This window comes from Ovis canadensis, chromosome 3, assembly GCF_042477335.2.
Source record: "Ovis canadensis isolate MfBH-ARS-UI-01 breed Bighorn chromosome 3, ARS-UI_OviCan_v2, whole genome shotgun sequence".
NCBI classification, from domain to species: Eukaryota; Metazoa; Chordata; class Mammalia; order Artiodactyla; family Bovidae; genus Ovis; species Ovis canadensis.
In genome coordinates, this window is record NC_091247.1 from 5,942,094 (window position 1) to 5,964,078 (window position 21,985).

The following is a 21,985-nucleotide window of genomic DNA, read 5'->3' on the forward strand; positions in this document are numbered from 1 at the left end:
AGTACTAACTAGAAAAGCATTACAAAGCTTTACAAATTGAAATGATTTTATATTAAAAACATTTACTACCAAGAAAAACAGGAAAACTTGTGTGCAAAATTTTTTTTAACTCCGCAACTTTCTGATTTAGGGTGGAAAAACCTAGAGAAATGGGATTTAAAACTTAAACATGAGTTAAAATCATTCTCTTATAAAATTTTGAATATCACCACCTTGACCCCCACAAAAGAAAAAAAAAAATTCAAACTAATCCTGCATAAAGGCGTCAAGTCTTAACTTCATAAACTACCGAACGGCACCTTGCTTATGTGAAACACACACGGAGGTTCTCCCTTGGGGATGTCATCCACTCTCGTAGCTTTAAATACCATCAAGAACCTGGTGACCCTCAGGTTCCCTCTCCAGCCTGGAGTGCTTCCCTGAACTCAAGCTTGGAGCATGCATGTATGCGTATCTGACATACCCACGCGCAGGCACCTCACACGCAGCGAGCGCTAGCAGCAGCTCCAGGTGGTCGCCGCTTCCTCACCCTCCCACCCTCTGGCTCCCATTTCAGGAAAAGGCAACTCCATGTTTCCAGTCACTCAGTCCCTGGACCCCTGACTTCTCTCACATGCCACATCTAAGAACAAATCTAGTCAGGAGAGCCTTCAGATTCTCACAGAATCTGACCCCTTGACCGCAGCCACCGCCCTGACCAAGCCAGCGCCATTCTCACCCAGACTAGTGCCATCAACAGCCGGTGGACTCGATCCTGCCTCCTTGGCTCCCCTTCAGGACAAGGCAGCCAGAGACTGCATTACAGCATGAATCAGGCTGTGGTCCTCCTCTCTCGAAATTCTCCCAAGACCACACGAGGAAAAGCCGAAATCCTTGAAATGGACAACAAGGCCACTTCTCCAGCCAACCTCCCGGCTCCCTCATTTCATCTCCTGCAACCCTCCTTCACTCTCTCTGCTCCAGGTACTCTGGGCTTCTCGAACCTGCTAAGCAAGCTCGACCTAGGGCCCCCATACGCCTTGATTCCCCTCCTGCCTGAAAGCCATTATTTCCATGGCTTGCTCCCTCACCTTCCTCTTTAGGTCTTTATTCAAACCCCACCTTCTCAAAGAGCCTCTCTGGCCACCCTAACTAAAGTCACCCCCTAACATTCCCTGTCCCCTTTTCTGTTATTCAGCTCCTCAGCAACTCTATGTTTTACTTGTTGCTGGTGCTGAGCTCCTTATTGCAAAATTCAGGCTTGAATTGAAGAAAGTAGGGAAAACCACTAGACCATTCATGTATGACCTATGTCAAATCCCTTATGAGTATACAGTGGAGATAATGAATAGATTCAAGGGATTAGACCTGGTAGACAGAGTGCCTGAAGAAATATGGACAGAGGTTCATAACATTATACAGGAGGCGGTGACCAAAACCATCCCAAAGAGAAAGAAATGCAAGAAGGTGAAATGGCTGTCTGAGGAGACCTTACAAATAGCTGAGAAAAGTGAAAGCGAAAAGGAGAAATGGAATGATACAGTCAACAGAGAACAGCAAGGAGAGACAAGAAAGCCTTCTTAAGTGAACAATGCAAAGAAATAGAGGAAAACAATACAATGGGAAAGACTAGAGACCTCTTCACCGAGAAGGCAATGGCAACCCACTCCAGTACTCTTGCCTGGAAAATCCCATGGATAGGAGAGCCGGGTGGGCTACCATCTATGGGGTCCCACAGAGTCAGACACAACTGAAGCAACTTAGCAGCAGCAGAGATCTCTTCAAGAAAACTGAAGATACAAGGGAACTTTTCACACAAAGATGGCCACAATAAAGGACAGAAATAGCAAAAAACTAACAGAAGCAGAAGAGATTAAGAGGTGGCATTAATACACAGAACTATACAAAAAAGGTCTTAATGATTCTTTTAACCAGATCCAGATAACCACAATGGTATGATCACTCACCTAGAGCCAGACATCCTGGAGTGTGAATTTAAGTGGACCTTAGGAAGCATTACCACAAACAAAGCTAGTGGAGGTGATGGAATTCCAGCTGAGCTATTTCAGATCCTAAAAGAAGATGCTGTTAAAGTGCTGCACTCAATATGCCAACAAATTTGGAAAACTCAGCAATGGCCACAGAACTGGAAAAGGTCAGTTTTCATTCCAATCCCAAAGAAAGCCAATGCCAAAGAATGTTCCAACTATCACACAACTGTGCTCATCTCACATGCTAGCAAGGTACTGCTCAAAATCCTTCAAGCTAGGCTCCAGCAGTATGTGAACCAAGAACTTACAGATGTACAAGCTGAATTTAGAAAAGGCACAGGAACCAGAGATCAAATTGCCAACATTCACTGGATCATAGAGAAAGCAAGGGAATTCCAGATAAACATCTACTTCTACTTCATTGACTATGCTAAAGCCTTTGATTGTATGGATCACAACAAACTATGAAAATTCTTAAGAGATGAAAAAAACAACAAGAAATTAGTAGAGATGGGAACACCAGACCACATAAGCTGCTGTCTGAGAAACCTGTATGCAGGTCAAAAAGCAACAGTTAGAACCGGACATGGAACAAAGGACTGGTTCAAAACTGGGAAAGGTTTTGCTGTATATTGTCACTCTGCTTATTTAAGTTATATGCAGAGTACATCATGTGAAATGCTGGGCTGGATGAATCACAAGCTGGAATCAAGACTGCCAAGAGAAGTAGCAACAACCTCAGATATGCAAATAAAACCACTCTAATGACAGAAAGTGATGAGGAACTAAAGAGCCTCTTGATGAGGGTGAAAAAGGAGAGTGAAAAAGCTTGCTTCAAACTCAACATTAAAAAATCAAAGATCATGGCATCTAGTCCCATTACTTCATGAAAAATAGATGGGAAAAAAGTAGAAACAGTGGCAGGTTTTATTTTCTTGGGCTCCAAAATCACTGCAGATGGTGATTGCAGCCATGGAATGAAAAGATGCTTGCTCCTTGGAAGAAAAGCCATGAGAAACCTAGACAGCATATTAAAAAGCAGAGACATCACTTGGTTGACAAGGGTCCATATAGTCAAAACTACGGTTTTTCCAGTAGTCATGTATGGATGTGAGAGTTGGACCAGTAAGAAGGCTGAATGCCAAAGAATTGAAGTTTTTGAATTGTGGTGCTAGAGAAGACTCTTGAGAGTCCCTTGGACAGGAAGGAGATCAAACTAGTTAATCCTAAAGGAAATCAACCCTAAATATTCATTGGAAGGACTGATGCTAAAGCTGAAGCTCCAATACTTTGGCCACCTGATGTCAAGAGCTGACTCACTGGAAAAAAACCCCTGATGCTGGCAAAGATTGAGGGCAGGAGCAAAAGGAGGCAACAGAGGATGAGATGGTTGGATGGCATCACTGACTCAATGGACATGAGTTTGGGCAAGCTCCGGGAGATGGTAAAAGGCAAGGAAGCCTGCTATGCTGCAGGCCATGGGGTCACAAAGAGTCAAACACCATTTAGCGACTGAACAATGAACAACAACCCCACCAACTAGAATGTAAGTTTGAGGAGGGCAGGGAGGTGCTTTTACCCACTAATGTATCACCAATGACTAAAACACATGGTGTGAGCTCAATAAATATTTGCTGAGAAAAGAAGGACACGTTAAGGTAAACAAGTTTACTAGGGAATGCTTTCAATCCTGTTTTACCAACTTTCACAAAAGTGAATTTTTAGTCAAGACACTGAAATTTGGAAGGAACAGAAGGTCCATGAAACAATACCATGGTTTCCTTCCCCCCGTTGCCTGTACATATGGCTAGCCCTTTGACCTGAATAATCTTAGCAAAAAGCTGCCAGCTGCCCATTCCATTCAGGTTCATCACCACCACCACACCACACAACATTATTCTTGGCTTCCAGATTCATGTCTGGTCCAATACTGTATGTAATGGCTGCAAGTTTTTTAATCCAAACTATATGGATATTAGCCAACTCTAGAAAGATCAGCCTGTGAGAGATCAAGAACCATTTGCTCCCCTGGGAAAAGTATACCCAAAGTCCAAAGAAATTCACTTGTCTTCAGTTAAAACATGATCTAGGCAATTTCTTTCATTAAACAATATTTATTACAAAGAATTGACTATTTGGTTGAGATGTCATCAATTTGTTCTTTAGACCCTCCTAATTTGGGTATTACAAAATAGAACAAACTTGTTGTATAAAGTCTGAAACATCACAAATGCAAAGTAAAAAGTGAAAGTTTTCTGCTATTCCACCTAACTCCCAATTCCCTACAGATTAACAATTATGTCAGTCTAAATGCTTCTATACTTTTTTCTGTACATGAACAAATAAATAGCTAATTTTTGTTTTACAAAAATGGGGCCACACCATGCAGACTGATCCCCCAATTGCTTTTTTCCACTTATCATTACACCGACAGCTTTCCGTGTTGGCATTTACAGTATGTTGGCAATAAACATCCTTATGTGATTTCCTATTTCTGTTTGTTTGCTCACTCCCCTACATGACTTCTTGATAGACTTTCTATAGCAATAGTTTAAAAACTTTTATCTCATGACCTCTTTACACTCTTGAAAACTAAATAGAACCCGAGTGCTTTTATTTATATAGATTATCTCATCAATATTTACTATAGTATAAATTTAAACTGAAAATTTTAAATTATTCATTTGTTCACCTAAAAATAAACATGTTTATTTTCACTGGGAAATGCCTTGTTTACCCCTATTTGTATATAACTGTAGATACTGTTCTTTGAAGCTACACCAAACTCAGTAAGTGGTAGTTTCCTAAAGGCTAGTTTTGATACAGAATCTAAAACTCTTATCAATTAATATTTGTATTGTTACATTAAAATTCAATGGTCCATCTTGCCCCTCGAATGAATCTTTTTTACCTGTGCTTGACTTTATAACATCATGTGTTGTCATTTACAAAATATCAGTTCACTGAATCATGCAGGCCTTCCAAATAATGTATTCCATTATAAGATACCAAAATAGTGTGTTTATAAATATTATCACCAATCTCTACTTCACAGGAGCAGATACAAGTTTTCCAAAACCCTAATTGTTGCTGGAAAGCAAAGATGTTTTCATTGACAACAGACACCACCAGCTGTTCTCCTTGAAACACTTTTTAATACATTTTTAAAATCTGAATAACCACAGTTTGTCAGTAAAAATGGTAGTCTATGAAAAAGCAGCAAGTTCGGCTTGAACTAACCACTGCCCAAAGCTCTTCCTAGAGACAAACAGCACACAGAAGTACTTTCCAGTTCCTTCAGTGAAGATTACAAAGATGTATACATAATACTTGAGAACTGATAAAGTTAATACTTCTTGCTCTTTCATCAGGAACATCCTTGAGTGAAAACCAAAAAATATATGTATGTATGTATTTTTACTAGTTTACTATGAGTGCGTGGCATGAAGAACACAATGGCTGCTATGGTTAGTTGCCACAACCTTGATTCATGCTTAGAAGCTGCATTACTTTTGCACCATTACTGCGAAAATTGCAAATAATGTCTTGTGTGAGTGCATGCTAAGGTTAGCTCAGTCATATCCAACTCTCTGTGACCCCATGGACTGTAGCCCGCCAGGCTCCTCTGTCCATGGGATTCTCCAGGCAAGAATACTTGAATGGGTTGCCATTTCCTTCTCCAGGAGACCTTCCTGACCCAGGGATAGAACCCTCAACTCCTGCATTGCTGGTGGACTCTTTATTGCTCAGCCACTGGGGAAGCCCAACATCTTAGAATTGTGTTTTTGTGAAAAGCTTTCACCTCTGGACCCTCTGAAGGGGTGAAAGGCACACCAAGGGCACTACACTATTCCATGCTAGGACGGCTTCCTAGAAGTGAGATTACTGGGTCACTGCTATGTACATCTTAAATTCAGATATGATTGGTCAAAGCTCTCCAAAATGTCTGTACCAGTTTTCACTGGGGGTGGCAGAGGATGAGATGGCTGGATGGCATTACTGGCTCAATGGACATGAATATGAACAAACTCCGGGAGGCAGTGAAGCACAGGGAAGCCTTGCAAGCTGCAGTCTATGGAGAAAGTTGGACGTGACTCAGAGACTGAACAATTTTCACTACCTAAGGTTGCACGATCACCACTGGTTGAAATGCAAATAATTCACTTACAAATCTTGATCGTGGGAAGTACCATAATACGCTATTTACCTGTCTAAAACCAATGCTAAAATACAACTCGTGTTTCAAGGCAAAAGTAAAATCCAAGTACCCAGATTATTTAGAAAATCAAACCTCAACTGTCAAATACAAGTTCACTGAATAGAAAACTTTGTTTATTGCAGTCACAGGTTGTTAAGGGTATTTGTGACTGAATTTCAAAGTATATGCTACTTGCACACGTCTTCCATTTGCTTACAGAGGGTGGGTGGGCTTGACTGATACTTAAATAAGTACTAGGTCTGAAAAATGTCAGGCTGTGACAGTACAAACAGGATACTAATTAATTGGTGCGTGGCTGGCCCCTGGCACAGACATCGGTCTAAGCTGATCCTTAGCGTTAAAATTTCACGCAGAATTACTGGACATGACCAGAATAATATGTACTGTCAGCACTCAAATGCCAGTGGTGTTCATAAAAATGTCAAAGACAACCTTTCTTCCCCCAAGAAAGGAGGAAAAAGCTCCATTCTGAGGATAGGACTACTTCCCGTCTCAGGTGAAACCACTGAAAGCTGGGGCTCCTCAGTTCACAAGGAATGTGGCCTCCCCTCAGCTGTTTCCACACAGCTCCAAAGTGAGGATTTTCAAGTTCTACTTATGACTGAAAAGATCAAGGTTATTAGTGTCAACTAGGGCCTGTGGTTTTCAGCTCTGGCGAGTGCACAAACCCCTTTGAGGATAAGATTGAAAGCTCCCCACAGATAAAGCAGTGAAGGATCCATGTACCTCAGAGGAAGGAAGAGCCCAGGCCGTAGGTCAGAGCAGAATCATGGACTATGGATCCTGAGAAATCCCCTAAGTCCAACCTCCTCAGGAAGCTGGAATAGTAAAATGGCTTGTCCAAGGTCAACGGTGAATTAGATAGGGAATCAGGCAAGAAATAAGCAGTAAGACTTCGAATAAAGCCATCCAGTGTCATCAAGTAACTTTTTCTTATACAAAGAAAGTTCCACCGGAGATTAAAAGATACCTAGAGGAACTGAAGTTTTAAGTAGAACTGGAAGGAACCAACACAAGCCCTGTGGTTCCAAAGTTCCTTATGCATGGCAAAGCGGAAAATAGGACCAGAAATCTTGAAGAGCACTCACCGTGTTCCACAAACACATTGCAGTGTGGACCCCCATGCCTCGATGATTCCTTCTTGCCTGCTCCTTTGATAAAGTGCAGGGCAGGCAGACTTGGCCTCCTTTGGTCCCCAAGAACTTTTCCAGGCTGCTGCCCCATAAAGCAAGGATAGGCACCCCTTTCCAGAAGAGGGTTCAAGATCTTTCAGAATGATCAGTGAGCTGAGAAGGAAACGGTCTTTACGTGGGATTTCACATTCACCGCATCTCCACCAGTCAGTAACTGAGGTCAATCACAAGACATCTTCCACAATAAAAGGAAGTGAAGATTTTAGGTTGACGTGTGCAAACAGCAGTTCCGATTATATTCGCAGTTTATCAACTCGAAGTAATGTAACTGCAGTGCGACCTCAAAGTTCCTGGATTTCAAGTGTCTTTTACTGGCTAAGTTTCCTCCCTTTCAAGGAGAAAAACCTAAAGAGAAATATTCACAGGGGATGCTGTACAACGGTCAGTGAGGCTAAAGTCGTGTCGATTTCCACACATCGAGGAAACGTGGATCGGTCTTTGAATGCTCCTCCAGAACTTTTCCTGGGGAAGTCACCCACCCCCTATCTTGGTGTCTCCATCTTCCAACAAATTTCCTGCCACACTAGCTGCCGCTCCTGCTTTTTCTCTACTCTGCTCTCCGGAAAAGGGCACGGGTCACCCCGACTTCAGCGAGAGCTGGCCCTCTGACGAGAAGGAATGCATGGCCAGCAACTTTTTAAGTCCGCTTTTTAAAAGGCCTGTGAAACCAGTCCAGGCTTTTCCTCTGCATTAAAGTTTCTGGCTGGGCTGAGGCTGAGGGGGCCGTAGGTGACATTGGAAGAAGTCAGGGCATTACAGGCTCACGGGAGCAACGTTGGGGGGCTGGGGAGGGGAGGCCACTTGACAGCAGGGAAGGGATTTGAATGAGGGGGGCGCTCCGAGGCCAAACTTGAGGCCGGGATTCGGAGTTAAGGGGAGGCTCGGGGGTAAAGAGGGAGGCTGCCGAGGCGGGGGGCACGGGCGGCTTACTCCGGGGGCGACGCTCCTCAAAGCCTCAGGAAACGGGGTGTCCCCAGGTCTGGGGAAAGAGACCACAACCCCAGGGTCCCAGAGCCGGGATGGAGCTGATAAGGGACGACGGGCTCTCGCGGCCCCGAAGGCGGGTAGAGGATAGAACCGGGAGGAGGCCCGGCGGCCTCAGCTGCCCCGAGCCTGGGGGGGGAGTCTCTGTCCGAGACACCCCCCTCCCCCGGGCCCGGACGTGGCTAGGGCCGCCGCTGCCAGGCAGTCACATCCCCCGGGCTCCGTCGCAAGACCCGGCCTCCCCGCCCAAGTAGGGGCCGTGGACAACGCAAGGCGGGCTCCTCAGCTGCAGGACCCAGGAACCGGTTCCGGCTCCGGCGCTGCTCAGGGACGGTCACCAACCCCCGCGGCCGCCATGATGGATTACTAGCCGCTCCACAACGAGGCCAGGCCCCGCCCCGGCCCCGCCTCCCGATGACGTCCGGTGCGCGCCTCGCGTGGGGACCGGGACCCTCCAGACACCGCTTTCGGAGACGCTGCGGCTTCTTTCGGCTCTGGTCCCCCTGCCCTGCAGGGCCTGGCCCCGTACGATCTGTTAAATGTGGTTCTCTAGAGGGGCAAGAGGAGTGGTAAGGAAGCTCCCGCCTCCCCTGCACTGCCATTGGTCCCCGAGAATCCGGGTCAGCTCCCTCTCCTGCATCCCATTGGCCGACGGGGCTAGAGCTCCCAGCCAACCACTTTCGGCGTAGCCCGCGGGGCAGGCCGGGATTTGTGGTCCTACGGCGCCCCCGCCCCCGCCCGCGCTCGCCCGAGCCTGGCCTTTTGCTCCCGGCTCCTGAGCGTCGGTCCCGCCCTCCTGGGAGCCGGTGGACTCTAGCCGGCCTCGCACGGGGCTGGCCAATGTCTCCCTGAGCGGGTTGGTAAGGCCGGCGAGGAACCAAAGCAAGGGGAAAACTGCGGATTGGATTTCCCCAAAACCGGAGTTGGATCGCTTCTTTGAGCTTCTTTAGGAGAGAGAATTTAGTTCGCTCCAGGAAACCGACGTTATTTGGTGCCTCCACTGCCGCCCCTCACCCCGAACTTCCACCTTGACTCCAAGCAGCATAAATATTAGAACGAGCGAAAAATAAACAACTGGAGAGCATCGACATATTGCTAACGAATTGTTTCTTTGGAGTATCAGGGAGCCCACTCATTAATAGCATTTTAAGAACCTTTCGGAGGCATCGCATAAACATAGGTGTTTGAGTGAGAAAGAATCTTTAAACTGTCCACTGATGTATGTCAACTTCTCAAGAAAACTGGAGGTGGGGGGGAACAGCAGAAAACGATTACAATATCTAATTTCAGGGGTGTACACATAGTCACATGAAAACATGTTAGCCGAAGCTGCTGAGTTTACAGAACTAGCTAATGACCCGTGCAACCGGATCCACACATGCCATAACCCATTTTTATGCAACTAAAATGTACCCTCCTGGTCCCCTTCTTCACTCTCCAAGTCTCCCCAGAGCAATGCACCTGCCAGGATATACCCATCTCTAAGGGAATCCACTCATCACACCTAATCTACACTATGGTCTTCCGCTCTTCATAAACCATATTCTCATTAAATCCTTACTGTATTGTAGCCCAGTAACACAAGTAATGTTATCCCCTGCATACAGATGAGAAAACCAAGATGTGAGTTACTCAAGGTCACTGGCCTAGTCATGTGACAATTTGAGCCCAGATTGATACTACTCCAAAGCCTTGAATTTTCTCTTGTACCATTCAATATCAAGTAACTGTTGATCTAATGTTAGTTAATATTTTAGAAATTGCTACTGATAGTAGGGGAAAACCAGTAGCATTATAGGTGTTGCATGCTCAGTTGTGTATTTTAGAAATATTTCTGCTGGATTGGGAAATGGTGCTAATTTTATAGATACTGGCTTGTAAACATAGAGTTCCCTGGAGCTACTGAATGTGAAGCGAATTCAGAAGCAGAATTTAGATGTTAACTGGGTTAGCTTTGCTCTATCACTGAGTAGTCTGGCTGATGAATGTCATCCTGACTTATAGATCAGTCTTCAAGCATCAACACCCTGTTCCCTCTATTTACCCATCACCTTATCTTTACCATCACCCTTTCTCTTTGAAGATTTCACTTTTTATTCCTTTTCACGCTTTCATCATTTCCTACGCATCTTCATTCTTCACTCTCTAGCTTAAAATTGACCAATCAAATCAGAACTCTAACCCACACTTCTTGAACTAATAAATCATTCATAAGCATTATTCAGCCCGTGTGCCAAGCACTGTCCTAGGTGCTGGGATACAAATGAAGCGTGGGGGTGGAAGGACTCATCCTTGTCTCCCACAGCAGACATGGGAGGGACAGGCAGTGTACAAAATGAGTAACAATCCAAAGTGTAGGTCTCAATGCTGGAAATGACATTTCTGGACCCCATATCCTTTCACTATCAGTCCAACCCCTTCTCTCAAGGGTTGCTTTATGATTCATCCAAAGAGCTTAAGCCTACTGATCCATAGTTGCTAATGAGCTTTAATGAAGTCACTTTAATTATCTGAATGGCTTTCATTTATAAACGAGTCATATCAAACTTTAAAAGGTTATCATGAGAATCAAATAGGACTTTATTTCCCATAAATATTGAGACTAACTATGCTTTAGAGGCCAGCAGCACTTGATTTAAAGGTTTATCCCTACTCACGATTTACTTCCTGCTATTTTCTAGTTTTAGGTGAACCCCCAAGCCAGACTATAATATTTTTTTCCAGAGATGCACTGTGTAACACTGTAGAATGATATTCTTAAGGACTTAAAACTAGAATCCAGAGCCCAGCAAATGCCTGACAGAAGTAAATAAATGTTGCCAAATTTGAATAAATCCCTTTAAGCTCATATATTCCACTAAGAATGACGTAGTTCAGCCTAATTTTGTGCTCACGCTTATAAAGCAAAGCAACCTACACAGTGCTAGAGGAATTCAGAACCGGTGTAAAAACTTCAGCTTTATTTAAAAAAAAAAAAAAAAACTTATACTGAAATTATGCTTAACAAGGGCACCCTCTAGTGGGCCACAAGAAAAGTACCACTTAGTAGGTAATCACTATTCAGGATATACTGAGTGAACATTACAGGCTGGCAGCTTGGCAGACCAAGTGAGAAGGGCAAACATTCAACGAACCCACTTATGGCCCTGATCAAAACCAACCCAAACCAGGCATGCAGGCTCCCCTCCTTCCCCATTCCCTTCCCTTCAGGGACATACAACCTAGAACATGATCTCAAAAACAGGGAGCAAACCTACATTTGCAACATAGCCTGTGCAACACTCAGTTGACTGCAAACTCCTCAAAACAGGAGACAGACTGAATATTATAAAGATGTACAATTTAACAAAAAAGAGCTGAGCTATGTTTCAAAACTGTCATATGCTCCAAATTACTACTGAAACTGTCCTAGGGTTAAATTGTACTAGGTGTTCTGGGTTTAAATTTAAGGGCCTCTGTCAGAAGAATTTCTGTCTCCCAAGTCATCCTTCACCTGTATTTAACTCCCAAGTATTACACAGAATACAACAGAAACAGTGATGCCACATACATAAATTAAAAAAAAAAAACAAACAGCTCACCAAATAGCACTCTCATATACTGACTTTAAAAGAACTGTTTACCCCAAACCCAAATCAGGGCACCATGTTTAGAAAGTCATTTGAAAAATACACAGGAATTCTAGCCATTCTCAATTACACAGAACTTCAGTATCTAGTTTTTACCTTTCAACCCTGAATTATTCAAAATTAAATGCATTGCTGCTTCAGGAAAACCTTTTCTTTTTCCATCTCCACTTTTTTACTTTGTTTTCACGTTTATCAGAGCACCCAAAACATTCATTCTCTCAATTATTCAGCTTCTTACAGATCATCCTCAAAGGCAGAACAGATTAAGGCAGCCTGGCGGGGATGTACTTACATCTGTCACTAGGAGGAACATGTAACAGGAAATGAGAACCAACCAAGCAAAAGGCTCCCCGGTCGCTGTGTCCTTCCACTGACTCTTGGGCTCATTTTACCAAGCTACAGTCTTCAGTGTCATTCTCGAGATGCAGAGGAGGTGAGAATGGAGGCCAAAACAGACAACTGGGGGGATCAGGGAGGCTATGTTTTACATAGGGGCAATTTCATGGGGCACTGTGCCTGGTGAGTTGACAGTGACTACAAGACAAAAGATTCCCCGTATGATTCCAGGATAGGAGTCTATTCGGCTGGAACTCGGAATGCTTTTAAGGGTCTGAAACTACCCATAGCACCCGAAGTCTGTGGGCAACTCAAGGGGTTGGCAGCAGTAATCACGTTCCCCCTCGCTTTGCCTTAAAACAGGAGAAAGCAGGTCTTCAAGGTAGAGGCAGCCTGATGTAGGTCCAGTGATGAATTTCCCGGTTCTTCACTGAGCTGCATGCAGGGACTGCCAATCAGATTCTCCACTTTCAAGGACTGCTCTGCTTGGGTCCACACAGTCCTGGCCTTGAGATGCTTCTTCTTACCCCTCCTGTTCCAAAAGCCTCTGGCGTGTTTCCATCACAATTTCCTCCATTATTTCTGGCTTTAAGATGTCTTTGATCTGAAAAAGAAAAGACAAAAGGTAATTTGTTCAGTCAGTAAGCACACCATCAAGCCAACCCAAATGTAGAAACCAAGCCTAGCTAACACGAGCCTTCCGTTTTCCTTTCGTTTATCAGAGGCTACATATTGCAAGGAAGGATCTGCTAGAACTAGCTTAACAAATCAGCAAGGTTCTCTGGGATATAGCTAACAAGAACAACAATGCTATTACTCCAGCATTCCCTAGAAAGGCAGCTAAAACTGGGATGGCCAAGATGAAGTCCAGGGGGTCGCTGTCATAAACCAGCCCCACCTGGCACCTCCAACTGCCCACAAACCCTCACATGGATATCAGACATTGAGAATATTATTAGCATCTCGGGGAAAGCTCTACCAGCCAACAAGGGAGTCCACCAGGTGAGTTCATATTGATGGGCATGGTGAAGGGACGTGGGGGGCCACGGAGCGGATGACACGGGACGCCTGCTCACACAACAGCGAGAAGGGGAGCCCTGGGTGGCATACCTGATGCGGAAGGGATGCTTCATAGCAGTACAGGATGCTGGTATCATAGAGCATCATCCTCTGAGTTGCCAGTGAGACGATGCAGTTCCGGAGCCGGGAGATCACCTCTCGATCGGCGAGGGAGACCGGCTAGCAGGGGAGGCAAACAGAATCAAGACCAGAATGAGTGAATGGTTACAGCAGATCACAGGAACCACGTACAACTGAGGCGGGATCACTCTGGGACTCCAAACCAAGCACGTACAACTGAGGCGGGATCACTCTGGGACTCCAAACCAAGCAAACTACTGACTCCAGGGAAGATGAAAAAGGATGGCTCCCCAGTGGCTTTTTGGCTGTTACCCTGCAACTGCCATCTGGGCCAGCAGAGATCAAAGTCACTGATTTCATCTCTCCAGAACAAGAGAGGGCAGCACGATGCTTTGAGCAGACTTCAGTGGAAATGCAAACCAGCTCAAACTACAGCCACGCAGCAGGGAGAGACGGGGAGCGCCCCCACCTGCCGCAGAAGCACAGTACCCACTCAGTGCCTCTGCATCCAACAGGGCAACGGCGGGCGGCGTGTGCTCACCTCCAGGTTTGCGATGAAACCCCCTGCGTCGTCTTCTTTGTGCTCGGGGGTTGGGTAGACCCAGATGAAGCCGTTGTTGCCCAGGATCACTGAGGCACCGCACGGCAGGTCATGGAAGTGGGTCTTCTGCCGTTTCACCAGGGAGGGGGAGACCTGAACCAAAACGCCCTGACCTAGCTAAAAAAAAATATATTGTACATTAAGTCACTAGGATCACCAGTGAGGCGACTATGAAGCAGAGTACAGACTGTGTCCTAGGGAGGCTGGAATCGGGGTCCTTGCTGGTGATAACTGGCATGAACGCGCATGCACAGTAGAGAGAGACACCTTCCGGAGGCAGATGTCACTTACACACCCCAACAGAAGGCGACTCCCACACTCTCCTCCACCATTTATTCTCCTTTGCAAGCGTCATCATGCTCTGATCCAGGGCTGGTGTGACGGCTGAGAGAAGGTGGAGCCAATGAAGATGCGAGCTTGAGCCTCTTGAGGGCCAAGGAGCACTGCCCTGTTCCACCTTGACCCCAACCGCCTGGCCTGCCCACGAGACATGCCACTGGAGAAGGGGACTGGCCTAGGGCTGGGCACAAATACATCCCCGGTCTTGGCAGGTGAGCTCAAGGCCCACATCCCGCAGATGGCGCGTCTGCTACAGGCCTCGGGCCCACAAAGGTCAGCACAGGCAGTGAGCCTGTCTCTCCTGATTCAAGGGTGAGGGCATGGCTGGCTGCAGCCACTCCACTGACCAGCGAGGTTTCTTTTCCACTGAGAAAATGAGAAAGTTCACCCAAACAAAGCCAAGACTAATGAGTCATCATTTGTTTGGGAAAACATGCTGTCATTAAAAAAAATAAATAGCCTCAATAATGTCTTGTCATCTTATAGCAAGAAAAGCAACAAAATTTCCTTTAGAGGCTCAAGTGACAAACCCATCTTTCTTAACAATAATATCCATTTTCTTGATTGGATGTTTGTCCAAGGGCCGGGGGCCATCTCGTTTCATCAGTCCATGAGCTCCGTTGGCTGCAACTCAGGACCAAGGCCATGCAAAGCCACCGCACCCCTTGGGAGAGAGTGAGACAGCCGCTGGGCCAGGCCCAAGGGTCATAGGGGCTCTTGTGCCAGAACAATCTACTCCGAAGAAAAAGGGTGAGTGTTTTCGTGCTTTACGATGCTACCAGCCCTCAACCTCGTGAGTCAGCATGTGCAATGCCAGCCTGTTAGCACTTAACTTCCAGGTGCTTTAGGCCAGAATGCCAGAGACAGCTGGAGACCGGGAAACGGATTTGAAGTCTCACTCATCCAGTGAGAACACCCAGAGACCAACTTACTTTTCCATATTTGAGACTTCTCGTGTGCAGAGAGACGGCTCCATCAGAGAACACTGCCTGGACCTCAGCCTGGTCGGTGATGAAGGAACAAACACTTTCTCATCACCCATGTCCCTGGTTCCCCCTCCATCCTCGTGTCTGTCCACCAGTCCCGCCTGCAGCTGTAGATGGACTCGGAGGTCACACTGCTGTGACCTAACCTCTCCCCCTCGGCTGTCATGAATATCCGGACATGAACACCACCTTTTCTCCTTCCTGGGATAAAAGTTAACATCACCAGGAAACTTTGAGCTGGCTTCAAGCATGAGCCACCACAAGTTACAAGACCCAAAAACCCGACTGAGCAGCAGCAGGTCTGAACAAGAGCTGCAGGGTAGCCTGGGCTGAGGAGATGGGGCGGGGAGGGATAAATGAGGCATCGTGGAGTAACATATATACACTGCTATGCATAAACAGATAAACAAGAACCTACTGTCTAGCACAGTAACTCTACTCAATATTTTGTAATAACACATATAGGAAAATGCTGTGAAAAAGAATTACATATTCTCATATGTGTGTGTGTATAACTGATTCACTCTGCTATACACATAAAACTAATTGTGAGCATGCGCGCTCAGTCACTCAGTCGTGTCTGACTCTTCGCAACCGCCTGGACTGTAGCCCACCAGGTTCCTCTGTCCCTAAGATTCTCCAGGCAAGAATACCGGAGTGGGTAGCCATTGCCTTCTCCAGGGGATCTTCCCAACCCAAGGACTGAACTGAATCCCGGTCTCTTACGTCTCCTACATTAGCAGGTAAGTTCTTTACCACTAGCACCACCTGGGAAGCTCCCAAAACTAACTATACCTCAAATTTTTTTTTAATGTAAAAAGAAAAGCAAGAGACAGGCTGCAGCAGAGGCCTTGGCTCTTGGTCGAGGCCAGGATTACCATTTTCTCCTGTGAGAGACCAACAATCTAAGCCCCATTCCCCAGCCAACATGAAGATGCTGGAATGCAAGGTGAAGGATACACTGATAAGGTCCCCTTCCTGTAAGAAACCTCTCATTGCCAGCTCGTCTTCTGCAGATCTTCGCCTCTGAAACACACAAGAAGGCCACGTTAGGGAGTCTGACCCTGAACCGTGCGGCCCACCACGCTCCACTAGGACTGGCTACCTCCTGCTTAACTGTATCTTTGCTCACACGTTTCCGTTTATCTCAGATTCCTGAATTCATTGTTAAAATTCTAGCCTTCCTTCAAGGATAGGATCAACTTCCAACGTTCATTTTCCCTATAAGCTTCTCACGGGGAATTTAATCATGTCTTTTGTACAATCACACACTTGTTTACTCTTGGACTGCAGGGTATTTGGACCAGTTATCTCATAGTCCCTGCTAGTCTAAGCTCTTTCAGGAACTGAATCATGCCTCCTGGATCTTGGCATTCTCCAGCCAGCCAAGCACCACGAGTCTCTCTGTAAATAGATGCTCGCCTGAAGATAAGGCTGAAGCATGGCATTTTACAAAAGGAAGCAGCTTAGGTAACTGCGGTTGTCTGGAATAATCAAATGCCATTCGATTCATGTAAAGCTGATTTGTAAACACAACTGATTTGTAAACACAGTTTTCAAGCAAGACCTTCACTGAACAAAACTGATACACCCAGAAAAGGAAAACTATTAGCACCAAGCATCTGAGAGGGCGTCTCTCAACTCTCCTTTGGGATTTCCCCACAGACATCCCAGATTTTACCACATACCAACTGCTGCCTGAGTTGGGAGGCGTGGGCCAAGTGAAAAGCCTACGTGTACATCCAGACAGCAAAATTCACAGCAGACAAACAGGAGTACAAGTGGCAACCGCAGTATAAAGCAAAGTTCTCTGGTGGAGCAAGGGATCCCAGCACTCTCACCAGCAAGCTATACATAGTCCTAGCTGGAGATCCTTACCAGCTCTCCTCCGGGAAGGTTCATGGATGAGAGAAGCAAGACTGAATCCAGCCTGGAGTTGGTCTCCACTTTCCACCTCTTCTGCTGAACCTACAAAACAAAGGAACCCCACACCTGGACACATACTCCAGAGGCCAGAGCTCACACTGCAAATGAACAATAACCCCCGATGGGACAAACCACTTACATCAAACTGTTCACAAACAAACTGTTTACATCAAAGGTCACGTAAGAGCCAAACACAATGAATCCTTCTTTCGTGTAACTGCATGTAATAGGACGACTATCTCATCCGTTAGATCACCAGCTCACTTTTACTTTGTAAAAACCAATCTGATAAGACTTTACCTCTGTGATTCTCCCCACTACAATGTCTCCCACTTCACCATTATATCTGAAAGAAAAAGCAGAAGGTCCTCCATCAGTGAAAAGCCTCCATGACAAGACCGAGTACCATTTGCGATTTCAGTTAAACAGCACGCAGGCCTGGATCAGGCACCACATTTGGTAAGCTCACATAACCATGCTGTTTGAACTTAAGTTTCAGGAACTGACAACTTCCAACATTCCTATGCATATAAAGTCCCTATCAACTATTCTTATACCATTTATTGCAAGGAGTTCATTAAGTCTGAAACGCCTTATTTTGTTAATTGCATGAAAAATGGATATGCAAGGGCTATTTTCTGGTGGGCTCTGGAACACAGACGAGTTCCACATCAGCCAGAGGAGGAGAAAGGAAAGTGAGGCAGGTACCTCCCAAACCGGTCTACTCACGTCTCCCTCAGCCACTGGCTGCATGTCTTGGATCCCTTTCCTAATTCCTCCTCCCAACTCTAATGATGAATTAGAGCCTCCACACTGAAGGCTAAGTCCTTGGGCCTCTTCTCTTTCCAGCCCACACTCACTTGGTGAGCTTACCCAGGTTGATGGCTTTAAATGCCACTGATGATTCCACCATTCCCCTGAATTCAGGCTCTAGCTCTAGTCAACCACTGGCTACCCAGCACCTTCATTACGTGCCTAACAGGAATCTGCGTAAGTTAGAAACCTCAAACAAAGCTTTCTAGCAGCCTCTTCAATTCCACTATAGCAAATGGATCCTCTCCCAACTGTCACCGGCCCAGGAAATAGCAACTCCACCCCTCCGGTTGCTCAAGCCACAGTCCTTGGAGTCTTTGGAGGAACCGTGTGTATCTCCCTCCTCCCCTCTCTCTCCTGCTCCAGGACAGGTCCAGCAGCAGATTCTAGGACCTCTACCTTACCAATGTAGGCAGAAAATAAAAAGCACCCCAAAGGAAGAAGTAAAATGATCTCTTCTCACAGACATAGTCCTACGTGTAGAAAAGCCCACATACAAAATCCTACAGCTTTTCACAGTAAATACACGCAGAACACGAAATACACGCAGAACTGATCACTATTCCCCACTTCTATGGCTATCACCTTAGTCCAAGCCACCACCAACCCAGATGATGAGAACAGAGCAGGAATCTGGCTCCCTAACCCTGCCCCACGCCCGCCCCCAACAGCAGCCAGAGTGACTCCATTAAAACAGAGGGTGGATCAGGTCCTTCTGCTCCAGCTGCTCCAGGGCCTTCCTAGACCGCACAGAGTGGAAGTCAGAAACGTTTATCGTGGCTGCAGGGCATGCAGACTGCCTACCTCACCTCTCTGCATCTGCTCCTACTACTCGCCTGCTCACTCTGTTCCAACCCCACTGGCTCATGTTCTGGGGCTAACCTTTACTGAGCCCTCAAGGCAGACGGCTCTCTGTGTAAAGTACTTTATACACACTATTTCGGTGAATTCCAAGGAAAATCCTACCCAGGAGGTCAGGCAAGGTCTCATTTTGCAGGAGAGGGAACCCAAGTTTGAAGAGGTCAGATATCGCAGGGAAACCTTTGAAGCCTACCCTTACCTACAGTCATCTCTACCCTTCCTCCAGTCATGTTCCCGAAATCCCAGCCCTACAGAACGACAGGACAGGCAGGGCTGGGGGTAGGGGGTGTGTCATGGCAGAAAAGACCTGGCTGTGCAACTCAGATGCCACAAAATACACACCTTTTGCTCTCACCTGGTTTTCAAAGCTTTTACACAGATCAACTTGTTTACTCTCTCCACAGAGCCAGCCACAGATGCAATGAGCTTCTCTTCCCCCATGTAGGTTCCATGGCCCCTGTTGCAACAGGAAGATACAGAGGATACCAGGGTAATATTTGAGGTGACCTCTAGCAGCCAGAACAATGTGTTCCTCATATCTGATTCCTCTTGCCTCACAGACAGGCTTTTCTGCTGGCTGCCACCTCTGCCTAAACACTCCTTCTTTAGAGTCCTACGTGGCCATCTCTTGCACTGTACTCAAGTCGACTCAAATGGCACTTTTTCCACCAGGCCTTCCTCAACTCTCCCATTTGTAATAGTCACCCGCCCTGCGGCTGCCATCCCCACCATATTTCCAACTTATGCTCCACTTACCCTGCCTCACTTCTTTATTCTTTTCTACTGCATTTACCAGCAAATATTCTAAATAACTTGTTTGTTGTGCTTATTTCTCATCTGTCTGTCTCAGAACATAAAGTCCACCAGGACAGAGATTTCCTCTTTGTTCAGTTTATACCCCAACCACAAATAATATTTATGGACTGCATGAATAAAGGACTGAATCTTAAGATTTCCTGGGAACCAATAATCCCAAACTAAGAGGTTAAAGGGCAATGGAATAAACGCTGTTCCTCTCTCATATGCATATGGGGGGAGGGCGGAGGCTGCCTGAGGTATGAGTAGTGTTGACCACTGTGATGGTGATAGAATGGTGAGTCTTACTTTTTTTCATAATCATTACCCCTCATGTAATCCTTCCCTGGTGGCTCAGACAGTAAAGAACCTGCCTGCAATGCCAGAGACCTGGGTTGGATCCCTGGGTGGTGAAAATCCCTGGAGAAGGGAATGCAACCCACTCCAGTATTCTAGCCTGGAGAATTCTATGGACAGAGGAATCTAGCGGGCTACAGTTCACCGGGTGGTAAAGGGTCGGATATGACTGAGGGACTAACTCTTCCACACTTTCACTTTCATGGAATCCTCACCACTCTCTGGAATAGTTATTATCATTATTTTACAGACGAGGAAACTGACCTCGGAGAGGTGATACAGCTAATATTGTGACGGCAGCAGGACTGGAACCCCAGCTGCCCTTAAGCTGGAGCCTGCCCTCAGACTCAAAGTTACCTGTTCTGGTGCATGTAACATAACATATTTGCATGCCCCCTAAGCCCAAAATGGCAACCCACTCCAGTATTCTTGCCTGGAAAATACCATTGACGGAGGAGCCCGGTAGGCTACAGTCCATGCGGTCGCAAAGAGTCGGACACGACTGAGCGACTTCACTTTCTTTAAGCCCAAGCAATGGCTCGTTCCAAAACCGTGCCCCTGGCTAGGAGACGGAATGCTGAGGGCTAAGTGGAAGAAGTCAAAAACGCCCACCATCCCTTCCGCCGAAACCTGTGAGGAGGCCCTAGCTGCAGGTTCAACGAGGAAGGCCTCAGAATCGGGGCCTGAGGCACAGGACCCATGAGTCACAGCTACCAGTGATCGGGACAGGAAGGTTTCGGGGGAGCTGAGGCAGCTACAGACGGGGACATACAAGAAGCAGGAAGTAGGAAGTCCGAAGCCTCGAAAACGAGGCAACTGAGATGCTCCCAGATGCGCCCCGGGTACCGCGAGCACTTAGATGCAGAACACAGGCCCAGGTTTGATGCGGAAAGAGAGCAATGCAGCCGCCCCTGCCGCCCATTGTCCCCACAACCCCACGTACCGCATGAAGCCTGTGTCCGTGGTGATCGTGTCCCCTGGCACCACTAGGTGCTTTTTACTCTCGCGGCCCAGGCTCTCGCTAAGAGGCTTCCGAGCGACGGGAAGCCTCATCTCCAACGCCATCTTGGCGCCAATAACTCGCGCAGGCGCAGCCCCACTCGGAGTCACGCTTTCCGTCTCCGCAATTTCCAGCCGTCGCTCATAGGGGCGGGGCCTCAGAACAGCCGCCAACGGGAACTCACGGTCTGGCCTCCATGTTGGCTACTGGCAACCATTAGGTTAACACGAAGGGAAGGAAGGAGTCAAGTTGCCATTTTTACTATTGGCAAGGCTGCTCTTGTCAAATAATAAAATCTCAGGTTGCATAGCGTTCGACTTTTCAGTAAAACTCTTGTGCTCATCTCACTTACTGTTTTCCAGGGTTATAAATAATTGTGAAGTGGGCCTCTGAGTTTCCTTCCAATTCAAAGCTGCTGAAATCTCTCTTTTTTGGTATGCGATTGACCAGGAGGATCAAGAGGAGAAAACACTATTTGGACAGAGGAAAGAGTCTCTTTTCGTACTGTTGCTAGTAGCCCCTGTATTCTACATTACTGTCACTTCGTGAGTGCTAGTTCAGCACCAACCATCACCTACACCCCCAAACAGTGCTGCAGGTGCTGTTTCCATTCTTTCTTAAGCGAGCTGATTTCCCTGGTATTTCTTTTGGAAAAAGCAAAAGCCATCTAAGAACACATTTAAATCTTGCCAAGCGGGTGTGTTTTGTCAGGGAGGACAAATGGACACAATACAAAGATTTTCACCTACATTTACTCACACAGCGAAATGAGCCAGGAGCTGTCCTAAGGGTTCAGTGATGAACAGATGGAAGGATATGTGGTTTTATCTAGGCGT

General features: G+C 46.4%; 3 protein-coding genes across 3 annotated transcripts in view; all 3 read right to left on the reverse strand.

The window, feature by feature from the left end:
* The window catches only part of ABL1 (ABL proto-oncogene 1, non-receptor tyrosine kinase), a 138,834-nt gene extending 129,958 nt beyond the window's left edge, over window positions 1-8,876 (reverse strand). Inside the window, exon 1 of the mRNA XM_069582162.1 lies at window positions 7,278-8,876. Within this exon, the coding sequence (XP_069438263.1) occupies window positions 7,278-7,413 (136 nt within the window). The 5' untranslated portion in view covers window positions 7,414-8,876. The remainder of the gene's footprint in view (window positions 1-7,277) is intronic.
* LOC138436517 (uncharacterized) lies at window positions 8,020-8,118 on the reverse strand. Its single transcript, XM_069582164.1, has one exon. The coding sequence runs from the start codon at window positions 8,116-8,118 to the stop codon at window positions 8,020-8,022; it is 99 nt and encodes a 32-aa protein (XP_069438265.1).
* Window positions 8,877-11,298: 2,422 nt separating the features above from the next.
* EXOSC2 (exosome component 2) lies at window positions 11,299-21,253 on the reverse strand. Its single transcript, XM_069580006.1, has 9 exons — window positions 21,093-21,253; window positions 19,353-19,454; window positions 17,624-17,669; window positions 17,276-17,365; window positions 16,358-16,423; window positions 15,344-15,412; window positions 14,013-14,189; window positions 13,442-13,570; window positions 11,299-12,935 (listed from the first exon to the last, which is right to left on the reverse strand). Exons 1-9 carry the CDS (start codon window positions 21,212-21,214, stop codon window positions 12,855-12,857), a joined length of 882 nt encoding a protein of 293 aa, XP_069436107.1. The 5' UTR covers window positions 21,215-21,253; the 3' UTR covers window positions 11,299-12,854.
* Between the last annotated feature and the right edge of the window lie 732 nt (window positions 21,254-21,985).

Excerpts from the sequence above, each read along its gene's own strand:
- LOC138436517 (XM_069582164.1), bottom strand. The coding sequence starts at position 8,118 with ATGTCACCTACGGCCCCCTCAGCCTCAGCCCAGCCAGAAACTTTAATG.
- EXOSC2 (XM_069580006.1), bottom strand. The coding sequence starts at position 21,214 with ATGGCGTTGGAGATGAGGCTTCCCGTCGCTCGGAAGCCTCTTAGCGAG. Across the intron at positions 17,670-19,352 it reads GTAAAAGCTTTGAAAACCAG|ATATAATGGTGAAGTGGGAG; the intron begins GTGAGAGCAAAA and ends TTTTTCTTTCAG. Across the intron at positions 13,571-14,012 it reads GTTTCATCGCAAACCTGGAG|CCGGTCTCCCTCGCCGATCG; the intron begins GTGAGCACACGC and ends CTCCCCTGCTAG.